Source organism: Typha angustifolia, chromosome 13, assembly GCF_048772165.1.
Source record: "Typha angustifolia cultivar Huaian chromosome 13, ASM4877216v1, whole genome shotgun sequence".
NCBI classification, from domain to species: Eukaryota; Viridiplantae; Streptophyta; class Magnoliopsida; order Poales; family Typhaceae; genus Typha; species Typha angustifolia.
The window spans coordinates 16910843-16934526 of record NC_133251.1 but is presented as its reverse complement, the minus strand read 5'-3'; the positions used below and the strand labels follow the sequence as shown (position 1 = coordinate 16934526).

Below are 23684 nucleotides of genomic sequence, written 5' to 3'. Positions count from 1 at the left end.
TCACTATTACTCTTATGCCTCCTTTTATTTTAAAATAAAATTAATTTTAGAATAAATATTTTTTATTTTGTTATTTCTAAAATGGGATATGTATTTTAAGAATAAGAGCGTAATAATTATTTTTAATGTAATATAAAGTAAAATTATATATGAGAAAAAAAGTCTTATTTAATCGTCAATATTTTTTTATTTGATATAAAATATATTGATGGAATAAATATTAAGAAGTAATTATCAATTGAATTAATATGTGGTATAAAATATAATTTTAATAAATAGTACTTGTATTATGAAAGATACCATTTGTCATGGACTAAGTCTTTGAGATGGGCGTTTAATTTTCAAGTTGCGAAGTTAAGTCAATCGTTCGCTTTACGAGTATTGTATTTATTGTTTAATTACGATAAAATAAAAACAAGCAAAATATAGAATTTCACATCAGAATTGTGATTCTCTATTGATTGAAACAAAAGTTACAAAACATGTCAACGATAAAAAATTTAAAAGAGCAGGATAATTATCGATGGCACTTCAATTACGAAGCTAATTCGATCCTTCTCTTCGTTATTAGTTATTATTTTAGAATAAAAAATTATATTTTGGAACAAAGAAAAAAAATATACTTTTGAAGCCAAGTTGGGCTTATAAAATATGGGAAAAAAAAGGGTTCTAATCCAGATGGATTTGTAGATTAAACTTAGGCCCAAATGAGATATCTTAACAGCGATCCTATTGGGCCCTCTCCAGATTGGTAGTAGCAATAGCATTTATATCCTTTATAACCTCGAAAACGTGCAACACTGTTATTCCAAAACTACCCCAAGGTTGTTAGAAATTTTTACGGGGGTAACAAGGGTGTTTCTGTCATTCCGCTTAATACTATTAGTTCATTAAACCTTTCGAGTGTACCAGGAGATGTGAGAGGCCTCAATAGTTGAATCCCATCTCCACTCCGCAATCTCACGGAAGCTCGATTCCAATCGGTGCGCATCGATGCATCTTTCTGCCTCTAGTTCTTGTTTTCATTCACGAGTTAATCTGTAACGATAAATCTTTTGGTGGATGTCTATTGATTAGGATCAGATTCGTCTACTTTTTGATACTCTGTTGTATAAATGTCGATAGAGAGAAGATTTGCTCAAGCAATTTTGTAATCGAAGGGTTTCTTTGTTCGTCTTCTTGGAAATTTCTTATTGTTGTTACGCTGGATATGATTTTTATGGTTCTGCGCGGTGAATGTTTGTGGGTATCTAATCTAAATCCGTTCTTATTTTCCCCTCTTTACTTTGGAAATAGAGTACATTATGAAAAGTCCTGGGATCTTGATCAGTATATCTATTGAAAAGGACAATAGTTGTTGTTGCCGCTGTCGGTTGATCGATTTCCTTGAGATCAGCGGATATCTCGAACTCTTTTTTTTAAAGAAAAAATTAAATTCCAGAGTTTTGATGGTCGAGAAGAAGATAAATTTCACTTTTTTTCTTCCTCGAAAGGCATACTTAGGGGACACTCGTTTCTATATTTATTCATTTCTCTTGCGAAAATCTAGCACAGAATTCTCTTGGCTAATAGGTGCGTCCAAATAACAGAGAAAAAGTTGGTCAAACGATTCAATCCTCCCTTATAGCTTATTCATAGAATGTTAAATCATTTCTCCCTTCGTATCATATTGACACCCTATCATAATTAATACAATATTTTGTGCTCGTATGAAGGAACACATGTCAGTATAGTGATTGTTAGGGTAAATCTCTTTCTTTTTCAACATCAGAATTAAAATATCAAATTGCAAATATCTAGTTATAGCCAGTGTTAGTTTGCCGAATTTGGTTTACGTAATGTTTTGCTTTCCTCCATTTTTATGGAAAAATGCATTGATGACTCTAATTATGTATTCCAACTAGCAGCAAGGGGATGGACTCTGGTAGGCGTCAAGGTGGAATCCAACAATTATTGGCTGCAGAACAAGATGCTCAACATATTGTCGGCGCAGCTAGAAATGGTAAAATTCTCTAGATCTTTATTACCTTTATGCACTTGCAAGCAGCTTACTGCAGGAAAGTAGATTTCCCAGATAATTATACTCTAAAATGGTTTTGTAATATTGGGACTATATGCAGGGTCTTTTTATGCTCTTACGTTGTCGTCTATCTTTTCTTTATTAATGATGAAGAGTAGCCATAATGTTTGTAAACTTTTTTCATGAAGTTTTATGTTTCTGCATATAGGATCATTAGTTTGGGGACTTTTGTTTTTGGGGTTTTTATGACAGTTCGGTGCTCCTTGATTTATCAGTGGATATGCATTTAAGTTAAATATATTAATCAGATCATTTGGGGCATGCTTTTGGTGTAAAAGAATCTCCTGATGTCCCTGTCAGATTGATGCCCTGTAGCTATAGAATATCGAAGCATGCTTTATTGATGTTTGTATGATGTGTGCGGTACACTACCTGATAATATCAAAAGAAGTTATTGCATGTAGCACAGGAACTAAAAAGTTTCCTTGCAATGTTCAGTAATGGCAGACATGAAGAAGTGAAGCACATATTTCTGTGCCCTCTTTGGTGGCACTATTGCCTGGGCCTACCCTGCAATCCCACATATCTCCTCAGTGAAATCAAGAAGGCCTTTCATGCTAAATTTGTTCACAGCATTTATAGCTGCTATATATGAAGTTTGATGTGACATAACAGCTGTTCTCTTGTAATTTCAGTTCCGAAGTAGCACAGGATTTTAACGACCCTTTTGAGTGACAGAAATAAGATAGAACACATAGGATAACAGTCATATTTTCGATATCATTTCCAAGTATCTTCTTTACTAAAATACAATCAATAGAGATAAGAAAGCAATTGTGAATACATTTTCTGTCATTGCTACCATTTAAAGCAGGATAAATTGTTGATCTCCAAACTTGGTGTGATGAAGGAACTAAAAGAAATAGGACCTTCTCTTTTGTAACAGCTAAAATGGCCAGGTTAAAGAAGGCTAAAGAAGAGGCTGATAAGGAGATAGCTGAATACCGTGCCCACATGGAAGCCAAATTCCAGAGGAAGGTTGCAGAGGTAAGCAATCCACCTTCTGATCTTTCTCTTATGTATTTGCAAGAATTTGGGCTTTACCATGCTCCTTTTGCTGCTATCAGAGTAGCGGCGACTCCGGTGCAAATGTTAAGCGTCTTGAGGAAGAAACTGAGGCAAAGATCCAGCAATTGAAATTACAAGCAGCAAATATTTCCCATGATGTAGTTCACATGCTTCTGAGGCATGTGACGTCAGTAAAGAATTAGATGACCAATTTTATTGTCGAAATTGTTGATCCCAAAAACTGCCGTGAAATCATTCTTCTATTTTTTTTGTTGGTTTGGAACATGATTGAAGAATGCCTCCATGCCTATTGCATAGACATGAGTCAATCTTAGAATAACCTTGCAGATGTTGATATAAAGGTGGCTGTGCTTTCGCCACCATATTGTTGTAAGCTCTACTTGAGTTTTGTACAAGTAACCAAACAATGCAATGCAAGCAGATTTAATGTTGACATCTTTGTTCTCCTAGCAAGTTAGTTGATATTGTTAATGAGGACTAGGTAGAAAAGTCAAGTAAGAAGTTGGCATCTGAATCACCGTTTTAGCCACTGATGCTGCTTGCAGAATGTTTCATGTGTTTAATTCCGTTACCAGTTTCAAATGTGGAATATATCTTGGAAGTCAGGAGCTGATTTTGAATATTTGGTCCTGAGGTATGTGCTGATGAGCTTCTTGAATGCCAAATAGTTGTAGCTGACTAAGTGCTGGGTTTCAATATCTAGATATCCTGGTAGTGTTTTTATCTCCTGCAAGGGTTAGATAAAGCATCTAGAATTATTGCTCATATTTCAGAAACTGTGGCTCTCTGGAATCCTCCTCTCAAAGTAGTTAGCCAAAATGAAGAGATACCAATTGGTCTAAGAAATGTAACTTCTTCTTCTTCCTTTCTTCATTCCATAAAGCTTTATTGACCCAACTTTAAGAACATAAAATAATGAAAGAGAACCAGAATTCTAACTGGTTGTCCATTTGCCGGCCTAAGTCCTCTCTCTTTGTGATTAATAACTATCAATTGACCAAATAAAAAGGTTCTCCACCTGTGGATGCTTTTGAATTTTAAGAAAAAATATGATTCGTGATACACATTTTGGTGTTTTCCTGACAAATGATATTGGGTCGCATGTCACCAACCAAACTTTTGCACATTGCTAATAAGTTGACATCTCCTTTCCAATATCTATATTCCAAAGAGAAGAATATAGAAAGTCTTATGAATATAGAAAGTCTTATGAACATAGAAGATTTGCAAATATACGACGACAAGATCGGAGTTGGCTTTGCGAATATCAACCTTAAATAATTTTTTTTTTTTTTTTTTTCTAAACACTCCATCAATTTTTTTATTTTATTTTATTTTATATTATATTGTGCTGTCGTACAAACTACCTACGTGTAGTGTGTTGTGCACCACACGTTCATCTCATCCTTGACTCAGCAACCACATGGTTATCACGTGCGTTGCTGACTCATCGACCCCATCCACAAAAGCGGGAAACTTTTTCCACTCGCTCACCATTACCTTCCAGCCACGTGTCTCACCACCTAACCCTTTGGCCTTTTTAACGACCACGCCGTCTTCGACTTCCTCCTCTCGTTTCTTTCTTTCTTTCTTTCTTTCATTTCATTGTAGGTCTTTTAGGTTTAGGGGTTTCTATTTCCCTCCATTCTCATGGAGATCTCACTCCTGCTCAACCGATTCCATAGCCCTAGTCTCGTCTCTCGCCTCTTCTTCGAGCTCGATGGACTCTGGACCTCCGTCGCCCTCTCCCTCGCTGCCTTCGCCGCCGTCGCCGGCCTCCTCCGCCGTGTTGCCCACGTCATCCTACGCTCCCGCACGGGTATCTCTGTAATTCCTCTTCCCCTTTCCTACTCATCCGACGATGATGAATCCTGCTCCGCCTCCTCATTCTCCTCCGACGACGAGGAAGAGGAAGCCGGGGAGAGTGATGCCGAGGACGACGAGATCGATTCCACCGGTGATAACGTGGAAAGGCAGGAGCAGGATTGTAATCCCGGCGGCGGCGGCGGCGGCGCCTCGTGGTCCGATTTGGGGTGGGGCGGCGCCGTTGTGAGGACGTGGGAAGGGCTCGGGCTAGGGTTTGATCTGCCAACCGGAGGACTCGTCTCGCTCCTCGATCTAAACAGCGGCGAGGCCCTCCGCTCCTTCCTCCTCTCCGGCTCTAGCCAGATCCCGGCTTCCACCCTCGCCTCGCCAGCGGTGGTTCTGACGGCGGCGCCGGAGACGGTGAAGGTCTGGGACGCAAGGGCCGGAGGCGAAGGCCCCGCGGCGGAGTGGCAGCTGTTCCGGCGGCGCAGGGTGGCGGCTGTCGGCGGCTGCGGCGAAGACGGCAGGGTGTACATCGGCGACGACGCCGGGGGCGTGATGTTGGCTGATCTCAGGGGAGGCCGGTCGGCGTTGGCGGAGACATGGAATTCCGCCTTCTCGCCCAGCGGTGGCTGCGGCGGAAGCGATCGGAGCGGGTCGGTGGTGGCGGCGTGGTGCCGGAATGCGGCGAGGTATTTTCCAGTTCTGCCCTCCCCGAAATGAAAAGATGAAACGCGTTATCTCGACTTGGTTGGTAGTTGCGTGATTCCACACTCTACTCTCCTTTTCTCCGCGTCTGTTGTTGTGTACATATCATTCATACCGTGGAAGATTGCAAAAATTCCATTGCTGTCTAATTATTCATTGTTTCTTATTTCCCTGTACTTTTTTTTTAAAAAAAAATTAAAAATATTAATGAAAGGCAGTGGCAATGTATTTCGCTTTCGATAATTTTTAAGTTATTTTTTTCCCTTATTATAAAACTATTTATTTTATTCTTAATTTACTACCATTACATAATGGGTGGCAGTGGCAATGTAAAAGCCAAAGAGGTTGAATATAAATAATAATAATAATAATAAACATAAATATAAGATGGTATTTATAAAAAAATATATTATTATTTATTTAATAATATTTTCTTTGAATTTTTAAATTCAAAGCTCTTAAATGTATACTTAATGAATGCTATTTTGTTTTGAATTTAGAAATCTTATACGATTGTGATAAATCGTATCTTAAAAGAGAGAGAGAGAGAGAAAGAAAAGAAAAGAAAATTTTCAATGTATCTTCCATGAAATATACAATGTATATGGTAGAAGCCTGGAAGGTATGAGACGTATCAATTTCTCACAATCTTTCTCTTGCTGAGAGTAAAAGGAAAGATAATGATCAGAAGAAAAAAGAAAAAAAAAAAGAAAGATCACAAGCCAAGTGTGAACTACTCACAACTCAACTAAGTCCAACCTATGTTTGTGCTTGAGAGTTAATGCACCACTATTTAATCTCTCCTCTGAAAACAATCAACCATTCTCCGGGACGACTACGACTACCACTGCATACTTTCACCTCCACAAAAAAATGGACACTTCATTAGCCATGCTACTCCCACTACTACTCATTATCGTCTCAAACAATTCCAAAATGCAGGCCAAGGCTCAAAACCTTTGCCTATCCCAATTCGCACTTGCCAATGAGGCATGCAACCTTATGAATCATCCAATTGAAACGATAGAGTTGGATGAGGATGAGCATCAACACTCGCCACCAGCATCACCGCCACCGTATAAATCCTGCAAAAATCACAGGCATCACGACAATCATCATCACCACCAGCATCACCATCAGGGCCAGCATCCCGACCACCCCCTAGTTGGGGGTGGAAACACGGCGTGTTGCCACCGGCTACAAGGAATAGATGATGCATGCATGTGTCAGATATTGAGTCGCCTACCTCAATTCGTCACCAGACCAACACACACCCTGACGCTAAGCCCAAATATTGGGTGCGTCGTATCTTACCAATGCGGTGGTGTCTAATTAGTGATTAGATCCGAAGTCGAGTCTAATAATTTTGCCGTTCCTGCTCTTGCGTTTACTATGAGTATAATAGTGTAGCAAAGGTTAATTAATTACTCCTATGTTTCATCTCTTTAATTAGTATGGAGAGATAAATAAATTGTTCTCTTCTTCTTCTTTCTTTTTATAGCTTTTAGGCCTAAATTGCAAAATGGGCTGAGTTCTGGCCCAATAGTGATATTGGGGCTCATAAATGAGAAAATGGACAAGAAATTTAAGTTCAAAACATCTCTAACATATCTTAAATTGAGAAAGATGGATGACCTAGTTACCCTCTTGTTGAGTTAAAAAGAAAAGCATTTGTTAAATAATGCTTATAATTTATAAACAATACTCTATGCAATAACCACACCTTCAATCCTAATAAATAAATAACAAACAAGATGAGTTGTCATGTTCATGCCAATGTTTCCAATGGGAGAGAATCCTAGAAGACCACAAGTTTAAGCAACCACTTCTAGCTCATCTACTTCCATTAATTTGTTCTCTTTTGTTTCTCTCCTTTCTTTAATTGCACTACTTAGTGAGCTAATCTCTTTGTTAATTAATTATTTAATTTGGACTCACTCCCTTTCAGTGGGTTAACACTAGTTGTTTTACTTATTAAATTCATAATTTTTTTTTAAAACTCAATTTTTTAACATTTTTTGTGAAGGAAAGGAGAAAAAAATTGTATGGTAGGAGAAGTGTGAGTAAACCACTACACCTTAGAAGTGGGGGTCCATGATGCTAATTCTTAAAAATAGATTAATAAGTACTCCCCTTGTAATAATAACCACTACTTTTAAAATGTACTAAATGTTCTCTAATAATCTCAAGTACTTAAATTAACTTAGTAATCACCTTTCTCTCCACTTGATGGAAGCCAACAAATGAAGGTGGTAGGGGATTGCAAACTTGTTAGAAGATTCTTTTCATATCCAACATCTATTATCCGCAAAGTTTCGCATAAGGGATGATTAATTCACGAATAAAAATAGGAACCAAGATATTTTGTGCCTGGGCCAATAGGAGAAATATTCCAATTTCTGAGTAGAAATTGAACATGCAATCCAGGGAGATATCCTTGTCACAATCTGAATTTATTCTTGAATCCTATGCTCCTACCCTTCTTTTCTTTTTTATAATCAACGATGGAGAGTATCACATTAAGGATGTACATAAGAAGTTGTACCTTTCTTATCCAGCAACTGCATACCACTGACCTTTTATTCTCCCTAGTTATCTTGCAGCCACTAAGGGTATCTGTTCCAAAGTTTAGGCCATGGTCATGGTCAACAACAACACTTGCATGCATGCAAACATAACTATCCCTTTCATGTGCCCTAGAAACTACTGTTATCCCAAGAAAATACTAGTCTAGCCTAGTTGCATGATGCCAAACTAGGATTGTAACATTATACATGTATATATTGTACTAATTATCCGAATCGAAGACTTTGTTACTTGGATAAATGTCGGATTACCGGTTGACCTAATAATTATCTCGAGAGGTGGAGAATATAAGTGAAAAATAGATACACACATAAATATATATATATATATATATATATATATATATATACAAAAAAGTTTGATTCATTTCATCTCAAAGTTTGTCGTTCTTGTGTAAGTTGCATGCATGTAGGTACCATTCCTTTGTCACATTGGATGCAAACCCTAGGAATCTTGAATTCAAACGCGTTTAATAGTAGTGCACAAGCCCTAGAGGGCTATGGTTGGAATAAATGAATAATTAACTTTACCTTCCTTTATGCTCTCCCTCTTGTATGCTATTTTTGAGAAGGATTTTATTTTTTTATAAAAAAAAGATCTCAAGTAATCAAATTCCCATGCATCCAATACCTTCAAATCCCTTCTCCTCGAGTCCTCCAAAGCATCCTCCCAAGTTTGCAACTTGATCAAATTTTCTTCTTCTCTTCTCCTCTCAAGTCGTCGCCTCAAATGTCAATGGAAACTTAATTGGGACAAAGAAAAGAAGGGCCTAAGTTGCAAATAGTCACCCTTAGCCTTAGAGCAGCAGCAAATATAACAGGAGGTCAACTAGACAACACCAAGCTGATGAATGACAATTGAAGAATCTTCATGTCAAGCTTAAGCTTGAATTCTACGGCTCGGATTCTGATACCATGTTAATTAAGCCACTTTTTCAACTATTTTTGATGCTTACTAGTCACTACAATGATTAATTACTTCGATTTATTCACAATAACTTTAGATTATTCTCCTCTAATAATATAAAAGGAGATGATGCGATGATGTTATCTTGCCAACGCCAAAACATGCAACGACTCCTACTACTACTACTACTAGTTGATCACTCGAAATGAGAATAAATATAGATAGCATCCATCTCCTCTTGCGATTGATTAGCTTTCGGTGAATTGGGTCTACTTATTCTATATGAGAATATCTTTATCCGGCACCAGAAGCCTTCTCCACCGGAGTCTGATGCCGGCCGTGGCCGTTGCCCGTGAAAACGGCTACTATTATTACTACTACCAGCAGAGACGAAGGAAGATGGGCATGGTGGTGATCATGGGGGCGACGGGGACCGGGAAGTCAAAGCTTTCCATCGACGTCGCGACGAGGGTCGGCGGGGAGGTGGTTAACTCCGACAAGATACAGGTGTACCGCGGCCTCGACATCACCACCAACAAGATATCCGCGGCAGACCGCCGCGGCGTGCCGCACCACCTCCTCGGCGACATCAACCCTGCCGCCGGCGAGCTGACGCCGGCGGGGTTCCGGTCTCTGGCCGGCTGCGCCGTCACCGGGATCGCCGAGCGCGGCCGCGTGCCGGTGGTGGCCGGCGGGTCGAATTCGTTCATCCACGCGCTCGTGGCCGACGGCTTCGTGCCCGGCTCCGACCCGTTCGCGGCGGCGAGGCGGCGGAGGTGGGGGGTGAGGAGCCGGTGCTGCTTTGTTTGGGTGGACGTGGAGGGGGAGTTGTTGGGGGAGTATTTGGACCGGAGGGTGGACGAGATGGTGGAGGGCGGGATGGATGGGGAGCTGCGGGAGTACTTGGAGAGAGGCGCGAGGCACGTGGGGTTGGGGAAGGCGATTGGGGTGCCGGAGTTCGGCAAGTTTTTCCGGAATGAGTGGAGTCACGAGGAGGCGGTGGCGGCGGTGAAGGCGAACACGCGGCGGCTCGCGGCGGCCCAGGTGGGGAAGATACGAAAGATGGGAGAGGAGTGGGGTTGGGCGATGACGAGGGTGGACGCCACGGCGGCTGTGGCGGCGAGATTGTACGGGAAGGGCAAGAAAGCCGAAGCAGCCTCCTGGGAACGAGATGTACTGGGTCCCACCATGGAAGCTCTGGAAAGCTTCCTACGCGGCGGCAATGAAGAGGAAGAGGTGCAAGAGGAACAACTCATCCTTCCTTTTCACTTAAGAGCATGACTCGTTTAGTTTCATATTCTATGAGTTATTCATATTCGATAGCTCTAACTGCGCCCCAGTTTAGAAATCTCAATTTATTCTATCTCACAGAGTTAGAGATTAAAAATAAAAATAGAGAGAGAGAGAGAGAGAGAGAGAGAGAGAGAGAGAGAGAGAGAGCAAGTTTGTGAGCACCTTTTCTTCTCTGTTTCTAAGATTCCACATTGAATCGGAAGAGAGAGAAAAGATGAAGAGTAATGGAGGGTTTTTTTTTTTAATATATTTTTGTTTTTTTCTGTGGAAGGTTTTGATGAATGAATAATTAATTACTCACTCTTTGCATTTTAATCCTTTCTTTTTTTTATTCTCTCTCTCTCTCTCTTATTAATGATTCACCTTGGTACCCTCCATTCTCGCTCACGTTTTGAGTCCATTCTCACTCACGTTTTGAGTGTGGACAATGCAAAAGGGTGCAAAGTGAATGACTCATGAGAAGACAGTTTCTGACGATTGGCTTTTCCCTTTTCCTCCTTGCCATGGTGGAGGGTGAGGGCCCCTAATGGGGCTCCCCCTCGCGTTCTTCTTTGAAGCCGACCTCCAAGTGATGTCCCCCTTTCACGTCAGTCTCCTCCTGGGATCGAGATGCTACCAAATCGTGTTCTTAGAGTTCGATTGTGAGAGGAGAAATCCCAAGACGCCCACGAATAGGACTAATCTCAGAAGAGCAACTAGCTGGACTAGCGTAGACGTCCACAGAGTTTCTTAAAATCGACCCAGATTTGTTGGAGGATAGCTGGCCAAAGTGGAAGATGATTGTTTATGGTAAGTTCCTTGGTAAGTCCCCCCCACTCCATATAGTTGAAGTAGCGCTCATGAGGCCATGGAAACTGTCCGAACCAGTCTTAATTGTGGATAAAACTGAGGTTTTTTCCTCTTCAAATTTGCTAATGAAGAGGATATGGGAGTAGTTCTCACTAAGGGCGGCCCGTGGTCGATAAGAGGTTTAACTCTTTAACTTAATGAAATGTAACTGGATTTCCGACCAAAGGAGGAAGTAATTACTGTTGCCTATGGAAACCTCATATCTTGGTGCAGATTGTTGCTCGGGTGGGCAAACCCTCAAGGATAGATGATACTACAATGATCTTGTGCTCACCTTTGGGAGTTATGATCCATCTGCTGTGCTAGGCTGAGAATGTTATGTGAGAGTTTATGTCGAGCTTGGTCTTGAGAAGCCAATTAAGAAGGGCTTTCATCTTTTCTCACTAGGTAAACAATTTTATCGGCATGTAGCTTATAAAAATTTACCATCTGTTTGCTTTATTTGTGCTATTGTTGGCCATCGAATGATAGTGTCCTAGTAAGCGAGTGTCTCCGGTGATGGAGGATCACCGAAATGGTGATGATAAAGGTAAGTCCCCTATGGATACCACCACGAATCAGCAAACCTTTACATGTGATTCTGATGATGTGGCTATAAAGAGTACTAAGGTGGTTCAATCGGATTACGAACCAAGGATATTAGTCAGTCATCGTTCTTCCCGTGTCGGAAGTGGTGGCGGCGGCACTCGCGGTGGTTACAACCACTATGGCCGTGGAGACAGACACACAGTTGGATTGGGTTAGTCTAACTCGCACTAGGGAACCGTTGGTTCAACACCAAGTTGAGCCTAGGCTCACGGCGGGGCGCCTCGGTTGAGGGTGGCTCCCTGCCTAGGTCACACGTGTCTCTCACACACCCCAAGGTGCCAACGGATACCAAGGCTCCGCCTCAGAATGGCGAGACACTATAGGCGGTTGGGCTTGAGGCTCCCTTGAAACCAAATGTGCCTTTCCCGGTTGGAAATACCTTGAGTGGACTTACTACCAATAGTAAGTTGCCGCCATGTAGAACTAGCCCACGTGAACGCCTTCTCACACGTCTAATCTCGGTGGGAGGGTTTTAGGTTGCCGTCTCGGATCCGAGTAAGCAACAACCCGTTAATACATAAATATTGGTGAGAAAAACATATCAGGAAGCATTTTTTTGGTTTTTTTACAAGCATTTGTGTGAATCTACTGCACAGCTTAGAGACGATTTTACATGTTATGTAACGCCCCCGCCCGGCACGGCACGTGCACGCCCACGCGGTCGCACGGCACGCGCGACGCACGCGACAAGTCGGGCGGGGCCCGTCACGCCCGGATACTCTCCTATGCACATATAATCATGACATCATCAAATAAAACCTGCTAACCTATCTATGATCATATAATCCATCATCAAATAAATCATACTCTTAACCAAATAAACCTGTTAACATATGATTATCAAAGTCCACAATAATATGCACTAGACTGCTACATAATCTGGCAGGACCCACACAGGCCACAACAAACCATCAAGATACAACTAAAATAACTAATACAAGAGTACACTATGATTCGACCTATATTATACAAGTCATCGTTTGATACAATAAGGTATAAATATAACAAACAACGATACAACTCAATGTCTGGTTAAACTATCTTCTATACCGTCTCGCATCAATAGCTCACATCATCATCACTCTAAAATATCTTCCCAAGATATCTCAGTTCGCTATCACGTACCACAAAATGAGGGGTTAGAAAAGAAATAAAGAGAGTCATGAGCAAAAGGCTCAGTGAATAGATCTTACCCCGAATCAGTGATGCCAAACAGAGAGTAAATCATGTACTGGATAATATGAATCAGAAAGAGTATCATGTCATGAATGAGTATATAAATGTATCCTCAATAATATATAATGAAAAGTAGATAACATGTCATAACTGATAAAAGTATATAATTATCGACCATGAGTAAACAAATCTCTATGTCATACTATCATCATAACTCTCTCTCAAATATGACACATAATGCATGTCGACCATGACCATGCTATGATATCAAATGCAACCATATATGATGCATATTGACCACTCGATAATCAGGTATGTCAGATAATAATGAAATCATATGCATTTCTCAACATCACGATCATCACCGACATCTCGGTATAATATCATCATACTAGACCACTGTGCACAGTCAACACCCGGTACCCGGTCTCAACATCATGCCCGAAGGCTCAGAGCATACTCTGCCATTCGCAAGGAGTATCTCAAATATAACCATACCCTACCATCCGCTAAGGGTATCAACATCCATCCAGACCGGGCACCCCTCTAGCTGATAGAAATCTCGTGAGGATAACTCGCCACATATGTCCTGGCGAACGGCATGTGTCCGAATGTCTGCTGCGCACACAGACTAACGACCTCGGACGTAAGGCCAACAGGATCGCGACCATGTCGAGCGATCAATCATCCACCAAGCGCGTCCTAACCCTCGCGCCCACTCGGGTATCCTCACGCTTTCTATCAACTATCCTATTAATCACATTTCATGCTTTCCTTTTTAAAATGACAAATCATATGCATATATCCAGTACGATAATAAGTCAATGTATAACAGGAATTTAGGTGGAATAGGAATCAAGAGCAAAATGATGTAATGCAAACTCCAACCATGTATCTAACACATGCATACTCATGCTAATCTATCACATGCATACTCATGATAGAAATCATCCCGACATAAAATCATAACAGTATAATCATCTCCAATCATCTCTATATATCACCAATGTATTCATATCCTAGATCAGCCAAATCAAATGCATGATAAAATATGCTCGACTGAAATCATCTCTAAATAAAGTCATATAATCATGCTGGAGGCCAAAACATGCATGTACATAATATATAATATAACCTAATTTGAGAAAGGGATCTAGGGGATAAGACTACTCACACTGATCAGAAGATACAAACCACGTATCCCTTACATCCGCTCATCAACCGTGTGACACTTCTCGCTAGCAAGGACAACGGGGTCTCAAATAAGGGGTTCGGGATCTGAAAATGTTTAAGTAACATAAAGTTAGTTGTTTATCCCATTATAATCCGTTCGAGTAAAATATGATGATTTATTAGATTTTAGAATTTCTACTTATATTTATGATTAGCTAGATTTTAATTATAAATAAAATATAAATATAGATAAAAACCTAATTATAATTAAATTATATCTTGATTAATTAGGGACTCTGTAGTCATTATCTTATTTGTTACAAAATAATAATGTATAATAAATTAATAGAATGACTTAAAATGTAGATCATAAGAATATTAGAATATAAATCTAATAATTATAATTTACAAATCTATCTATTAATCTAATAGATATGTAAATAAATAAATAAATATAAGTATTACATATATTTATACCTAATTAATCATTAATGATAAAAATTATCATTAATAAAATTATATTGAAGGATATATAATATTATTAAAATAGTTCATGTCTAAATAATCTATTTGCATTAATTAAGAAGAAAAATATCTAAATAAATAACATAAATAAACTAATTAATTAATATATTAATCACATCTGCCATCAGTGCTGGCAGAAAGAAAGAGAAGGAGCTGAGGAAGAAGGAGAAAAAGAAAGAAAGAAAGAAAGAAGGAAAGAAAGAAGAAGAAGAAGAAGAAGAGGAAGAAGAAGAACAGAAGAGAAAGAGAAGAAAGAGAGGAGGTGAGGGAGGCGGTTGCGGACCCGGGCCGGCGGGGAGGGCATCGGCCGCTGCTGGCCAGCCAGCGGTCGGCCTCTCGCCGGTGGCTCAGCTCCGACGAGCCCACCCTCGGGCAAGAGAGAGAGAGAGAGAGAGAGAGAGGAGCTCACCGGCGCTCGTGGAGGTGGCGACGGCGATAGCCGGCCTCGACGAGAGAGAGAGAGAGATAGAGAGAGAGCATCGAGAGAGAGAGAGAGAGAGAGAGAGAGAGAGAGAGAGAGGGAAGGCGGTAGAGGAGAAGTAGTGGCGGCGCCGGGGCCCACCGCGGCCAGCTGGCCGCAGCCGCAGGCGCGTGGCGCCCCACCAAGCTGCATGAGCAGCTGGCATGGGCACGAGGCCGGCCACAGTGTGGCCGGTCGCGTCGTGCCCATGATTTTTTTTTTTTTTTTGGATTGGGTTGTTACATTTTCCTTCCCCCCTTATAAAAATTTCGACCTCGAAATTTAAATCACACTAGTATTGTAAGGAAATCTACAAATCTAGTTCTAGTACCTTCTAATCAAATCGACTACTGAGCCATCTCACTTTTTCAGATTTATAACTTATACTTCACTTATTAGTTTACTCATTAACTCCTAACATTAGACAACCACAAGTAACCCACTTACAAAATTTAAATTTCTAGATCTAAGTGAGTCAGGTAATTATACCATGTCCATAAACATCAATAATACCACTGGTTTGCAAATAAGCGTACGTTCATTCTACAATATAAAATGTGTTGTCATCTATTAAGTAAATCATATTTTACTCCAAAATACCTCAAGCTATCACAATTTTATCACTTTTCCTGCTAACTACCACAATACACATCGTAATGCCATAATCACCTATGATAATACTATACAACCTATTTAAGTAAATTATCTCCAATCTATTGAATTAATACTCCGATTCCAAACATACACAATGGATTATCCCTCAATACAATCACTAATACCAAGTAGAACGATAAATACAAGTTATTTCAAAACATCCGAAATACTTAACCCATGCTTCTCTTCCTAAATAAATAATCTCACTAATCTAAACATACTCAGCATCATCCGATATCCTCATAAAATTTAGGCGATAACACAAACTCTCTTATTTAAAGTGCAATGTTCAAATGCTTAAACTATTATACAAATTACTAGGTAAATCAATATAAGAGATCATACCTATCCATATAAGACTACAATATCAACGTGTATTCATAATACATTCTTCAGAATAACATACAGTGCATCAAATCCGACCTATCAATGTAAATCCTAATGCAACCTCAACCGAAATTTATATCCTCTTCTAATTCTCCACATTATCTTCCTTCTTAATCTGCAATATCTAAAAGGATTTAACTATCTCAAGAAACATACATGATAAACTTTATAATGATCTTTCTATCAATCATTTCTATATCCAAAGTATTCATTCCTCGATTCACATAATTCCAGTTTGATCATTATCTATTTAATTACCATCACTACTAGTATATCCACCAAAATATCGCTTAATGATATCGATATTCCGATCCAAAGACTATCCATGGAGTTCTATTAAGTGATCCAATAATCTCTTCAATATTTCGACAGATATAATATTCAATTCATAAACCAATATATACTAATCCATCATACTTGATCTTTTAAAAATACAGAAACACATCTTAAACAAATCCATAAAATCATTATAAATGAACTAAAGTTACTAAGATTAACCTCCTGAATTCATAATGCTATTATGATCTGCTAGCATGAGCAGCTGGCATGGGCACGAGGCCGGCCACAGTGCGGCCGGTCGCGTCGTGCCCATGAAATTTTTTTTTTTTTTTTTAGATTGGGTTGTTACACGTTACATTGGTGATATGTGTTCTACTTGTATCATTCATGACCCATGGATTTTTGATATGTCTATTGCTTGGAAACTGACTTACTTGAATATGAACATTAAGTTCAGGACCAAAAAAAGTGGCTAGACTGATACGTCTAGATAATTGGGATACTAATAGAGTCAATCTTTGGTTTGGACTGATTTTGGGGAGCAAATTCTTAATTTGCAACTTCCAAGAATCCTCACAAGGGATGTTTGGATATGGATGCATGATACTAAAGGGCTTCCTACGGTTAAGTGTCTAGCTTATCGCTTTCTATTCCAAAAATCTATTGTACAATTTTCTAATACCGACAAAAAATAAAAAATCTCTGTGGAATTCGAATATTGCCTTGAGGATTAAATGTTTCCATTGAAAACTAACAAGGTGAAGATTGCCAACCAAAGATAGACTTTTTAAATGTGGCCTCTCAATTGACGCCAGATGTAATATCTGTGGTAGGGATGGATCTGTGGAGCATCTTTTTCTTGAATGTGATGTTGGGACCTTTCTATGACTGTTTTGGGTATCCATTTTTTCTTTCTTTAATGGGGACTAGCTGTTAGGGACTGGATTTATGATGGGACATACTAACTCTCTTGACAAATTTGAAAAACTTCCGAACACCTATGTTTTCCAAACCTTATGTTTATCAACTCTGGAGAATACATCAATGCTGACTGTTGATTATTTCTAAAAATCTATCAAAAACTCGAATAAGAATTTCACAATGCCTAAGTGGCACCCCCAAAACCCTCGAGTTATTAACATAAATGTTGATGGTACTTTTGATAGGGAGGAGGGGGGTGAATTTTCAGAGATGCTACTGTGGTGTTTTGTTGGCAGGAGGTGTACCGTGCAAAGGAATAGAAACTGATTCCCAAAGTCCTGATTAAGCTTCTATATCAACAATCGAATCCCTAGAAAATCAAAAGGATTTTCGATTATTGTAGATATCTCATGTCGACTTTCCCAAACATAACTATTTATCAGGCATAGTGATTTTCTTTCTTTTTTCTTTTTTGTTAGGATGAATTAGGAATGCTTAATTTCCAATCTTTTTTAGCTACAGATACACTTTTGACATAAGTCAATCTAGGTGGTTGTTTATTGGGCCTATCGCTTTTTAACGAAGTTTCGTCCCAATTACCCATTTGTGACGTCATTATTAATTAATTAAAAATTTATTATGTTGTACCTTCACCTACACGTCCATTTCCCACGTTTGAATATGGATTTTACTTTATACATTGGAAAAATTGAAAAAAAAAAAATAATAAAAGAGTTTTAATAAACTCTTTTAGAGTTTTATCTAATAATTTGAGTTGAGTTCAGTTTTAAACGTTTTTTACTTTACAAATAAGATTAATTCTAAAATAAATATTTTTTTGTAAACTATAAAATAATATCTTTATTTTAAAAATAATTATTTTATATTTACTTGTATTCTAAATAAAAATATAATATGGAGTTTTTATAAAAAAAAAATTTATTTGATATAAAATAGATTTTGAGATAGGTATTAAGGGTAAATTAATATTTAGATTGGTGTGTGATATAAGATGTAATTTTGATCAATAATCTTTGTATTCTAGAATTGAGCTATTATAATATTTAGCTATTATTCTAAAATATAATTTTTTTATTTTATTTTAAATAAAAAATTATATTTCTAAAATAAAAGGGGGCTAAGGTTTTTATATAATCTTATTTTACTTAGATATGAACTCCCCTGTCTCCCAACAATTTGATATCAGAATCATTGGTGCATTATTTAGACTATTTGCTAAATAATAATAAGTAATATCTCAATCACCATTTGGCCGATAGCTGACTTTATCCCCCAATAGATCTGGATAAATATGAGACCTTAGTCAAAAAGTTATCCAACTCAACTCTTAACTGTGTTAGATTACTAGATAAATCCCTCTGGTTAGTCCCATCATTATTATAATTTTGTCCCATGGTCTTTGCACTAATAGCATTACTAATTAGAAAAAGAAAAGCCTAAAATGAAAATTTTGAGAGGCTCTTAGTGAAAATAATAAGTGGTAGGAATTAGGATCCATTGATGTGATCACTCTTGCAAGTACTTAAAAAATTCATTTACTATTTCTTAATCAGGTTTTGAAAGTGACTTTATTAATTCATAAAATGCAGTTCTAAGGTATGTTAGCTACATGTTTAGAACTCTTCTATGGAGGTGAATTAATTAATATTCAGAATATTATTTTATTTCTAAAAAAAGATTTGAAGTTTACAACAGGTAAATATAATAGTGTTGGGCCGGGTAAAAGCTTTATAAGGCCCATGAGTCAGCCCAACAACTCTCTTACTGGGCTCAAAGCACCAAGCCCATCTACAGCCCATGACTCTGATGTCAACCCAATACTTGGCCCAGGGTGTAAATCGGGGGAGTTCGAGTGAGCCGACTTTATTCGAGTTCTTTGATTTGTTTACTTTCGAGCCAAGTTCAACCCAATACTTGACCTAGGGCGTAAACCGGGTGAACCCGAGCGAGAGCGAGCTGACTTTGTTAGAGTTCTTTGATTCGTTTACTCTCGAGCCAAGTTCAACCCAATACTTGACCCAAGGTGTAAACGGGGCGAGCCCAAGTGAGAGCGAGCTGACTTTATTCGAGTTCTTTGATTCCTTTACTTTCGAGCCAAGTTCAACCTAATACTTGACTCAGGGTGTAAACCGAGCGAGCCGACTTTGTTCAGATTCTTTGATTCGTTTACTTTCGAGCCAAGTTCAACCTAATACTTGACCCAGGGTGTAAACGGGGCGAGCCCAAGTGAGAGCAAGCTGACTTTGTTCAGGTTCTTTGATTCCTTTATTTTCGAGCCAAGTTCAACCTAATACTTGACCTAGGGTGTAAATCGGGCGAGCCTGAGCGAGAACGAGCCGACTTTGTTCAAGTTCAAGTTGAGCTTGAGCCGTTCATTTATTTTGGAGGTCTTATACTTAGCTTGTATATATTTTTTCTTTTCTATATATTCAAAAGTAAATATAATTATAAAATATTTTGAGTCCTTTGCGAAGACTACTCAATCACTTAGGTACATTGAATTATTTTAGAGGGATTTTGGGAAATGCAAAGAGAAAGAATTGACTAAAAAGAAAAGAAGAAGAAGAGAGCATTCCTCTCTCTTACTCTGTCTTTGTTTGTATTCAATCTGATTGGAAATGGAAGCAATTAAGAAAGAAGTCAAATGCAGTGGGCTCCTATGTCGACCCAAATTGCTTGGATTGGGTGCAGAACAAGTAGGAGGATGAATGGTGGGGTCCGGATCGAATCAGAACCGACGATCGATGTGGGCTCGGCACACAGATTGCTCCAACCCCGGAATTTGATTTCAAGGATACGATTCCGATATCTCAATCCAGATGCAGCGAATTAGATAAAAGATATCGGGATTTATTTACCCCACAACAGATAAATGGATAGATAAGATAAATTAAAATAGTTTGTGGAGGAGAAATCCAGCCAATAGAAAAAAAAATATATATATATATATACAAAAATATAATACTCTGTTTTTTAATAAAATTATAATTTACATCTTATATTTTTATTTTTTATAAATTAAACCTTATAATTTAATGAATATATATATAAAATATCGTGCAGCTAGATTTATTAGTTAAATTAATTATATTAAAAAATTATAAAAATATTCTTAACTAAGTCATACTAAAAATATTTTAATTATATTAATTCAAATATAATTTAGAATGTTTTTTTAATATATATTTATAATTTTATATGTAATTTTCCGAAGTTCGGATAGGAAACAGTAGGTTTAAAAACCACGGGAAAATAAAATAAGTTGGAACTCACTCTCCAAGTTTGGTGGTGACAGAGGATGAAATTATATATAATTTATAGTCTCTAATGCTGGATTAGGATTTGAATCGAATAAAATATTCAACAGCAGGATAATGAATGCTGAGGTAAAATTCTTCACGAGAAATTGGCATCTCCTATCTACTGGTCCATTGAAACTGCTCTCTTCTCCCACTCTCCAAGTTGCATATATAGTTTATTTTTATTTTATTTATATAAACAAATAACACCTCCAAGTGGGAATTCTATTGGGATTAAAAGAAGCCAAAGACAATGTAAGGAAAACATAGAATAAGCTTCTAGATGTTGATTACTTTTTATTCAAACAAATGGAGACTGGATCCAGTTTAGGTTCGGGTCTGAATCAATGGGCTCGGCACACGGGATTGATAGATCGAAAGAGTTGCATTTGGTTACGTCTCCTTTGCAGAATAATTTATCCGGAATAAAATACCAGGCCTTATTCCAACAGCGGATAGATAAATATAGCCCGAGTAAGAAGGAACAGCGGCATGGCGGGAGGGAAACGGAATAAGGTGGCAGAATAAGGCGCCTATAATTTATCCATACGACGACGTCATCGTCTATCTATCTGTCTGTCTATCTATCTGTCTTATTAATCTTCGTATACTACTTAATACACACTAATATTATGAATAAAGTTATTCCGGAAATAACTAGGTGGGTCCATACGGGGAGGGGAGATAAAACCACTAGCCCAAGTTCCCAGGCCGCCCACGGTCTTGGAATAAAAACACGGATACCGGAAACCGGGGATTATCTTATCCCTGTGCGACCTCCACTGCACTCCACTCCACTCCACAAAACCGGGAGGCAGAAAAACGATGGTTTTCTTCAACCCCTCTCTTATTACTTCTAACCTCTTCATCTCATGCTAATATGTGGCGCTGACATGGATGCCACGCGCCGGGGTTTTACTCTCCCCAGTTTTGGACTCGCTTGCATGCCGTTATCGGACCTACTATTCTCCTCTAATTCTGCGAATAAGTCGACTTATCCAGGTGCGCGGGGCCCAGGAGAGGCAAACCAGCCTTCCCAAAATATAGAAACCACTGGCCACGCCGCAAACCCACGGCTCTCCTTTTCTCGATACTTATATACACCCCCTCCTTCCCATTCTTCTTCTCTCATACACATCGCAATCCGAGTTCGTCTCCACTTATTCCCACCATCGGGTAAGAGTTATTCCGGGACTAGGATAGAGAGCAAAGATGAGGATGAGCTGCAATGGGTGTCGTGTGCTCCGGAAGGGGTGTGGCGAGGACTGCAACATCCGGCCGTGCTTGCAGTGGATCAAGAGCCCTGAGGCCCAAGCCAATGCTACCGTCTTCCTCGCCAAGTTCTACGGCCGGGCTGGGCTCATGAATCTTATCAGCGCCGGTCCCGACCACCTCCGTCCTTGTAAGTTTACATAAACCTCGTCTATCTTTTTTTTTTGGTTATTTGCAATTTGACCCCTCAATTATCTAAAATTTGAATCAGAGTTCTTATCTTGGTTTTTTTTATTTTTGTGTTGAATTCAGCTATATTTCGATCGTTGCTGTACGAGGCTTGCGGTCGAATCGTGAACCCGATCTACGGCTCGGCCGGTCTACTGTGGGCCGGAAGCTGGCAAATGTGCCAAGCCGCCGTCGAGTCCGTGCTAAAAGGCGCCCCCATCGTCCAGATCCCCTACGAGGCCGCCGCGTCCGCGTCCTCCCCTCCCCTCAAGGCCTGCGACATCCGCCACGTCTCCAAGGACCAGACTGGAATACACAAGGTCACCAAAACCCGCAACCGGTTCAAGCGGACCGCTCGCAAGCCGACGCCGCGAGCCGACTCCGGCGAGCCCGAGTCCACCGGGTCCGAGAACGAGAGCTTATTCTCCGTCGACACCATGGAGGCGGCTGGGTCGCACGTGAGCCAAGCCGAGCCGAGCCCCCCCCGGTCTGAGGAAGGGGACGAGGAGGAGGAGGAGGAGGAGGAGGAGGAGGAGGTTGGTTTGGAGTTGACGCTCGGGTTCGAACCGGTTTCAGCTTCGGTTTCTAAGACCTCACGCCCGACCCGACCCGGTAACTACGGGATGGATCTTGGGCTGGAATTGGCGGCGTGATCGAGTAGAGATGCGAATTAGTTATAGACATAAGTTTTGGCGGTGTTTTAAGTACAATTGTTTATTCTCCTTCACAATAATCTCTCTCCCTCCTATCTCTTTAATATATCTCTTGGTGCTGTAACGTGTATATATATAATCTTTTGGGATTCCTATATGTAATATATCTTAGATGTTATAGACAGAGAAGATGGAAGAAAGTTACTGAGATCAATATCTTCCTTTTGCCTCTCTTATATAATTGCCACCCAAAACTTTCAAAAAAAAAAGAAAATATCTTGGATAAAATTATAAATAAATCATGTAAAGGTAGAAGTTTTCTTAATTAATTATATTTTAATTAGTAGGCACTGATAGCTAATGATATTTTTGAAAGAGTTGTGCTTTAATTATAGTTAGTTAGTTAGTTTTAACAAATTAAGTGATTAATTTTAAAAGAGTACAGTTATAATAATTTTAAAAGTTTAGTGGTAGTCATGCCCAAATCTCGTTCTTTTTTATTTATTATGGCTAATTAGGTTCTAATTTTTGTTGGGATCAAAGGAAGCCACCCACTAGTTAAATGAACTTGTTGGGCCTGGGCCCAGTGAAAGGTACGAATTGTGGTGGATTGGGGGCTTCTGGGCCCACTAATGGATTCTGGAAGATTTTGCCCACCCGCAAAGTACGTGGAAACAACGACACTAGGGTTGTGACGGTGACTAAATGAATACTATTTTTCGATTTCACCCTCTCATTTGTTCATAATTATGTTTAGAGGACAAGGAAATCTCCCTTTTAAATTAAAAACTCTCGCGGCCATTACTTGCACAATAAATGTCTTATCCAGGGAGCAATATGTAATATAATAT

At 39.3% G+C, this 23684-nt stretch overlaps 4 protein-coding genes across 4 annotated transcripts; all 4 read left to right on the top strand.

Moving 5' to 3' along the window:
- Window positions 1-878: 878 nt before the first annotated feature.
- On the top strand, window positions 879-3546 carry LOC140774253 (V-type proton ATPase subunit G-like). The gene is made up of 4 exons (XM_073117170.1): window positions 879-983; window positions 1908-2002; window positions 2967-3067; window positions 3148-3546. The coding sequence occupies exons 2-4, from the start codon at window positions 1915-1917 to the stop codon at window positions 3289-3291; spliced, it is 333 nt and encodes a 110-aa protein (XP_072973271.1). The 5' UTR covers window positions 879-983; window positions 1908-1914; the 3' UTR covers window positions 3292-3546.
- Window positions 3547-4680: 1134 nt separating this feature from the next.
- On the top strand, window positions 4681-5866 carry LOC140773680 (uncharacterized). Its single transcript, XM_073116367.1, has one exon. The coding sequence runs from the start codon at window positions 4760-4762 to the stop codon at window positions 5636-5638; it is 879 nt and encodes a 292-aa protein (XP_072972468.1). The 5' UTR covers window positions 4681-4759; the 3' UTR covers window positions 5639-5866.
- A 3402-nt stretch (window positions 5867-9268) lies between these two features.
- On the top strand, window positions 9269-10674 carry LOC140774355 (adenylate isopentenyltransferase-like). Its single transcript, XM_073117320.1, has one exon. It carries the CDS (start codon window positions 9398-9400, stop codon window positions 10394-10396), a length of 999 nt encoding a protein of 332 aa, XP_072973421.1. The 5' UTR covers window positions 9269-9397; the 3' UTR covers window positions 10397-10674.
- Window positions 10675-21617: 10943 nt separating this feature from the next.
- Window positions 21618-23063, top strand: LOC140774145 (LOB domain-containing protein 41-like). The gene is made up of 2 exons (XM_073117010.1): window positions 21618-22142; window positions 22265-23063. The coding sequence occupies exons 1-2, from the start codon at window positions 21953-21955 to the stop codon at window positions 22831-22833; spliced, it is 759 nt and encodes a 252-aa protein (XP_072973111.1). The 5' UTR covers window positions 21618-21952; the 3' UTR covers window positions 22834-23063.
- The last annotated feature ends 621 nt before the right edge of the window (window positions 23064-23684 follow it).

Coding starts and splice junctions, on each gene's coding strand:
- LOC140774253 (XM_073117170.1), top strand. CDS start 1,915: ATGGACTCTGGTAGGCGTCAAGGTGGAATCCAACAATTATTGGCTGCA. Junction 2,003..2,966: donor TGTCGGCGCAGCTAGAAATG/GTAAAATTCTCT, acceptor CTTTTGTAACAG/CTAAAATGGCCAGGTTAAAG. Junction 3,068..3,147: donor TCCAGAGGAAGGTTGCAGAG/GTAAGCAATCCA, acceptor TGCTGCTATCAG/AGTAGCGGCGACTCCGGTGC.
- LOC140773680 (XM_073116367.1), top strand. CDS start 4,760: ATGGAGATCTCACTCCTGCTCAACCGATTCCATAGCCCTAGTCTCGTC.
- LOC140774355 (XM_073117320.1), top strand. CDS start 9,398: ATGAGAATATCTTTATCCGGCACCAGAAGCCTTCTCCACCGGAGTCTG.
- LOC140774145 (XM_073117010.1), top strand. CDS start 21,953: ATGAGGATGAGCTGCAATGGGTGTCGTGTGCTCCGGAAGGGGTGTGGC. Junction 22,143..22,264: donor TCCCGACCACCTCCGTCCTT/GTAAGTTTACAT, acceptor TGTTGAATTCAG/CTATATTTCGATCGTTGCTG.